This window comes from Micropterus dolomieu, unplaced genomic scaffold (genome assembly GCF_021292245.1).
Source record: "Micropterus dolomieu isolate WLL.071019.BEF.003 ecotype Adirondacks unplaced genomic scaffold, ASM2129224v1 contig_13795, whole genome shotgun sequence".
Lineage (NCBI taxonomy): Eukaryota > Metazoa > Chordata > Actinopteri > Centrarchiformes > Centrarchidae > Micropterus > Micropterus dolomieu.
The window spans coordinates 1-6,311 of record NW_025742781.1 but is presented as its reverse complement, the minus strand read 5'-3'; the positions used below and the strand labels follow the sequence as shown (position 1 = coordinate 6,311).

Below are 6,311 nucleotides of genomic sequence, written 5' to 3'. Positions count from 1 at the left end.
AACCAAACTAAGGAAAATAATTTAAGGGACCTCTGGCTTTATCTTAACCGCAACACGGTTGAGTTTATGGCGATAAATGAAGAAAATTTACATATCCTAAGATCCGGGAGAATCCAATGGATGCGCTAAACTATGAGTAAAACAAGAAGACTGTCAAATTTATCGCCAGCTAGCAACACGGTCTAGTTTATATCTGTAGCCTGAATAAAGTTATTCTCACCAGTTTGATTCCCTTTTATAATTAGTGATCTATTTTTTGGCAACAACATACTTATTTTGGATCCCCTGGATGAACCTCTTCACAAGACTCCTTGAATTAATTTGCGAATCGATTTCCTCCCACATTTGTTGTTTTTTTTTCCGGCCGCTGAGAGTTGAAAAATGTTCAACTTTGGGAAAAACGCTGCGCTCGTCACGGTCACTTTTTTACCCAGCCGTCCGACCACAGTGCAGGAGGGGCGGGACAAATATCCTGGAAGCGGGCTTCGTCCAGCTCTTGGACCAAACGGTTGGTACTCGCTGAGATGTTTCCTCGCCCACAAAATCTCATGAACCCACATGCGGCGAGTCCGTCCTCCCTGTCTACCTGCTTCAGCCTTCTCTTCATACAGAGCGAGTGCTCTACTCTGTGTTTCACATCCAGGAAAGTTCGGTAGAACTACTTGCACAGATTTTTATGTATCATATCAGCTGGTAAAAAACATTTAAAGGGATTCTGTGCAACGCCATTAAGTACATTCTTCAGCTAAGGAGAAACTAAGACTTAAGGATCACACTTAAGAAAAAAACTTAAGGTTTCTTGTGCAGTCGGCCCCTGGACTCCGTCTCTGAGCACAGAGGGAACTGACAGGATCACTTTGATAGTCAGAGCACCAGGTGTGTGCTGCTGATTATTCATTAGTGTGTGTGTGTGTGTGTGTGTGTGTGTAGGACTGCACCACAGCAAAGTGTCTGCACCTGAAATGTCAGGTCGGTCGTCTGGAGAGGACGAAGAACGCCATCCTCTTCATCTACTCCAGACTGGACGTCAACAACTTCCTCCGGGTAAACAACCTTTAAGGACATTTTATTTATTTGCCTTTAAACAGGAAGTCCCGTTGAGATCGGCCGGTCGACCAGGTCATAAAGCGCATCACGGTGAGAACAGGAACCAGAGAGCATGTTTCCAGTGTAGATGCATCACAGTAAGGCGCCTATAAAACAAAGGAGTGTGTCCCGCTGTTATGAATTATAAATCAGACAGAAAAACCTGCTTCTCATTCTGTTCGTTTGTACTCACAGTTTGTTCGGATTCATTTATTAAAATTAAACAGGATGTGTTCAAACTTTCTGGGTTCTGTTTCCAGACAGCGATTAATCTTAAAAGTGTTTACACGTGTTTCCCAGAGCAGCACATGTGGAGGGCAGCTTCTGGTTAGCTTAGCTTAGCATAATCCAAATCAGAAACAGGTTTATTGGCAAGTAGGTTTTCACGTTCAAGGAATTTGTTGCCATAACGGTCAAAAACACGAGTAATACCATAAATATAAAACATAAATAAGTGAAATGTGTTTGTGTTAAAATGCAGGATTAACAACTGGTGGAAGCTGTTGTTACACATCTGGAGATGATTGATTGCAGATCTTTCAGACATGTGATCTTGTTTTGTTTTCTGTCTTTACAGCCGGAGAATCAGAATCTTTCATATATGGTTCGATCTACGGCCTCCTTCACTGTCATCGAGATGCCGTACAAGAACCTGCCGTCGGATCTCCCGTCCAACACCACCGCTGTAAGAGACTCTCACTCCGACGGGCAGCCAGCTGACAGAACTCCACCAAACGGCTGCAGCGCTTTCATTTACAGAAACGTTTCTTTAAGCTCGTTATAAGCCGTGTTCCTGCTTATAGATGCTAAACAGAGGAGGTTAACCGGTAATACACTGGTTAACTTTGATTTGTGAATTTCAAACCAATAGCAAGCCGCGCTGACAGAGCTGATCTGCGAGTGGACGGAGGAAGCTATCGTAGCTTATCAGCTGTGTGTCGCCCTCTCGTAATATGGAGCCGTTGTGACTGACTGGACTAGCGGCAGCACGTTTCTGGCTGGTGTGCTGGCGGCTAGTTCGCCGACCACGTCACCGAACAGCAGTTCACTGTGAAACACAGACCTCCTTTCTTCATAACCCAGAGCTGTGAAATCAGCAGGTTGGCTCTGTGGCTAAAGAAGCTACAGCAGTAGTAGCATTAGCGTCACTAGACTTTGCTCTGATGTTACTGGGTTTGGTTTCATAAAACGACTCTTAAGTGTTTTGCACAAAAGTGAAGCATGACAGGAGGAAAACACCATCGAGGTCCTGCTCACCTACATCCTGATGACAACAGGCCTCTGCTACCTTACATGCAGATTTAATTGTTGGGTTTCTCTAAATATCATCATAGAGTACGGACTAGACCTGCTCTTTTATGAAAAGCGCTCTGAGATAACTGTTGTTGTGATTTGAATTACAGAAACAATATTACGCATTACACAAAGAGTCCATATTTACTGAAATACTTAAGTATACGTTCATCTTTCTCTCCTCTTTCCATTGCTTTAGATGTAAACTGTTGCTTTATTCATTATTTCTGTGTCTCTGCAGCCACAGTCTGACGGGGGTTTAAAGGTTGACTGTGTTTTCAGGTGAGCGTGTCGGTGATGTGGGTGGCCGACGCTCCTCAGCCGGTTCCCGGCTGGGTGGTGGCTCTGGCTGTGCTGGCGGGACTGCTGCTGCTGGCGCTGCTCATCTTCATCATGTACAAGGTGAGACACAAACAGGGCCGAGGGAGGAGGGGGGGGTCGACGGAGAGGCTTTACTGTGCGTTTCCAGGTGTTTAAAAGGGTCTCAGAGGGATCTGTGTGACGTCTGATACAGGAAAGAAGTGAGCTCGGGCGACATTAGCCGTTACTGGGATAACACACCACAATCTACCACACAGCTGGCAGAGGGAGAGCTGTATTGTGGGTAATGTAGGCGGCAGGTTTTGACAAGGAAGAAGAATGTGTGGAATAAAAAGCAGGGTATCTCAAGTTCTGCTGCGTCGATTTGGATCGTTTTTAACGGACCGTCGTGAGTGGGGTTGGGTATCGTTTGGATTATTTTACGATTCAGGTGCCAAAAGTGATACTTTAAAAAGGTTCCGATGCCAAAAGTGATACTTTAAAAAAGGTTCCAAGGTTCCGATGCCAAAAGTGATACTTTAAAAAAGGTTCCAAGGTTCCGATGCCAAAAGTGATACTTTAAAAAAGGTTCCAAGGTTCCGATGCCAAAAGTGATACTTTAAAAAAGGTTCCAAGGTTCCGATGCCAAAAGTGATACTTTTAAAAAGGTTCCAAGGTTCCGATGCCAAAAGTGATACTTTTAAAAAGGTTCCGATGCCAAAAGTGATAGTTTAAAAAAGGTTCCGATGCCAAAAGTGATATTTTTAAAAAGGTTCCGTTGCCAAAAGTGATAGTTTAAAAAAGGTTCCGATGCCAAAAGTGATACTTTTAAAAAGGTTCCGATGCCAAGAGTGATACTTTAAAAAAGTTCCATTGCCAAAAGTGATATTTTTAAAAAGGTTCCGTTGCCAAAAGTGATAGTTTAAAAAAGGTTCCGATGCCAAAAGTGATAGTTTAAAAAAGGTTCCGATGCCAAAACTGATACTTTAAAAAAGGTTCCAAGGTTCCGATGCCAAGAGTGATACTTTAAAAAAGTTCCATTGCCAAAAGTGATATTTTAAAAAAGGTTCCAATGCCAAAACTGATACTTTAAAAAAGGTTCCGATGCCAAAACTGATACTTTTAAAAAGGTTCCAAGGTTCCGATGCCAAAACTGATATTTTAAAAAAGGTTCCAAGGTTCCGATGCCAAAAGTGATAGTTTAAAAAAGGTTCCAAGGTTCCGATGCCAAAAGTGATACTTTAAAAAAGGTTCCGATGCCAAAAGTGATACTTTAAAAAAGGTTCCAAGGTTCCGATGCCAAAAGTGATACTTTTAAAAAGGTTCCGATGCCAAGAGTGATACTTTAAAAAAGTTCCATTGCCAAAAGTGATATTTTTAAAAAGGTTCCGTTGCCAAAAGTGATAGTTTAAAAAAGGTTCCGATGCCAAAACTGATAGTTTAAAAAAGGTTCCGATGCCAAAACTGATACTTTAAAAAAGGTTCCAAGGTTCCGATGCCAAAAGTGATATTTTAAAAAAGGTTCCGTTGCCAAAAGTGATAGTTTAAAAAAGGTTCCAATGCCAAAACTGATACTTTAAAAAAGGTTCCGATGCCAAAACTGATACTTTTAAAAAGGTTCCAAGGTTCCGATGCCAAAACTGATATTTTAAAAAAGGTTCCAAGGTTCCGATGCCAAAAGTGATAGTTTAAAAAAGGTTCCAAGGTTCCGATGCCAAAAGTGATACTTTAAAAAAGGTTCCGATGCCAAAAGTGATACTTTAAAAAAGGTTCCAAGGTTCCGATGCCAAAAGTGATACTTTTAAAAAGGTTCCGATGCCAAGAGTGATACTTTAAAAAAGTTCCATTGCCAAAAGTGATATTTTAAAAAAGTTCCATTGCCAAAAGTGATATTTTTAAAAAGGTTCCGTTGCCAAAAGTGATAGTTTAAAAAAGGTTCCAAGGTTCCGATGCCAAGAGTGATACTTTAAAAAAGTTCCATTGCCAAAAGTGATAGTTTAAAAAAGGTTCCGATGCCAAAACTGATAGTTTTAAAAAGGTTACGATGCCAAAAGTGATACTTTTAAAAAGGTTCCGGTGCCAAAAGTGATACTTTTAAAAAGGTTCCGGTGCCAAAAGTGATACTTTTAAAAAGGTTCCGATGCCAAAACTGATAGTTTAAAAAAGGTTACGATGCCAAAACTGATACTTTTAAAAAGGTTACGATGCCAAAACTGATACTTTAAAAAAGGTTACGATGCCAAAAGTGATACTTTTAAAAAGGTTACGATGCCAAAACTGATACTTTAAAAAAGGTTCCGATGCCAAAACTGATACTTTAAAAAAGGTTCCGTTGCCAAAAGTGATACTTTAAAAAAGGTTACGATGCCAAAACTGATACTTTAAAAAAGGTTACGATGCCAAAAGTGATACTTTTAAAAAGGTTACGATGCCAAAACTGATACTTTTAAAAAGGTTCCGATGCCAAAAGTGATACTTTTAAAAAGGTTACGATGCCAAAACTGATACTTTAAAAAAGGTTACGATGCCTAAACTGATACTTTAAAAAAGGTTCCGATGCCAAAACTGATACTTTAAAAAAGGTTACGATGCCTAAACTGATACTTTTAAAAAGGTTACGATGCCAAAACTGATACTTTAAAAAAGGTTCCGATGCCAAAACTGATACTTTTAAAAAGGTTCCGTTGCCAAAACTGATACTTTAAAAAAGGTTACGATGCCAAAACTGATACTTTTAAAAAGGTTACGATGCCAAAACTGATACTTTTAAAAAGGTTACGATGCCAAAACTGATACTTTAAAAAAGGTTACGATGCCAAAACTGATACTTTAAAAAAGGTTACGATGCCAAAACTGATACTTTAAAAAAGGTTACGATGCCAAAAGTGATACTTTAAAAAAGGTTACGATGCCAAAAGTGATACTTTTAAAAAGGTTCCGATGCCAAAACTGATACTTGAAAAAAGGTTCCGATGCCAAAACTGATACTTTTAAAAAGGTTCCGATGCCAAAACTGATACTTTAAAAAAGGTTACGATGCCAAAACTGATACTTTAAAAAAGGTTCCGTTGCCAAAAGTGATACTTTTAAAAAGGTCTGGAGTCTGTTACGGGACACTCACAGCTCATCTGTCCTGTTTTAACTGTCTTGTTTTTTGTTGTATGTTTATAAAACAACACTTTAAACACAAATGTAAAATGCTAAACTCATCAGCCCCCACTTCTGTTTCTTCTCTTCCTCTTCAGCTGGGATTCTTCAACCGGGTCCGCCCCCCCCAGGAGGACTGCACTGAGAAGGAGCAGCTGCAGCCGGAGGAGAACGGCAACACTGACACCTAGAGGCCGAGCTCTGCCTGTACAGAAAGCTTTGGGGTTAAACGGCCGTTTAGAGAAAGTCACTGTTTTCACTGTTGGATGCAGATCATGGTACTGGATGTGTTTTTGTTTTTGTTTTAACTGGTCATGTTATGTTTGTGCCAAAAGAGAAGCTCCGCCTGAGTTACACTGGTCACAGATGGAAGTCTTTAACATTTTAACATTAGTTAAACTTTGGGAAATCCTCTCTGAGAGTCACACGTTCAGTCTGGTGCCACGCTCATGACGTAAAGATAGAGACGTAGAGATAGAGTAGAG

At 40.4% G+C, this 6,311-nt stretch overlaps 1 protein-coding gene across 1 annotated transcript in view; it reads left to right on the top strand.

The window, feature by feature from the left end:
- LOC123966609 (integrin alpha-V-like) overlaps window positions 1-6,305 on the top strand; it is a gene marked incomplete at its 5' end in the record, with an annotated part of 10,735 nt that extends 4,430 nt beyond the window's left edge. Inside the window, 4 exons of the mRNA XM_046042751.1 lie at window positions 931-1,044; window positions 1,664-1,771; window positions 2,662-2,781; window positions 5,925-6,305. Coding sequence (XP_045898707.1) covers window positions 931-1,044; window positions 1,664-1,771; window positions 2,662-2,781; window positions 5,925-6,017 — 435 coding nt within the window. The remainder of the gene's footprint in view (window positions 1-930; window positions 1,045-1,663; window positions 1,772-2,661; window positions 2,782-5,924) is intronic.
- Between the last annotated feature and the right edge of the window lie 6 nt (window positions 6,306-6,311).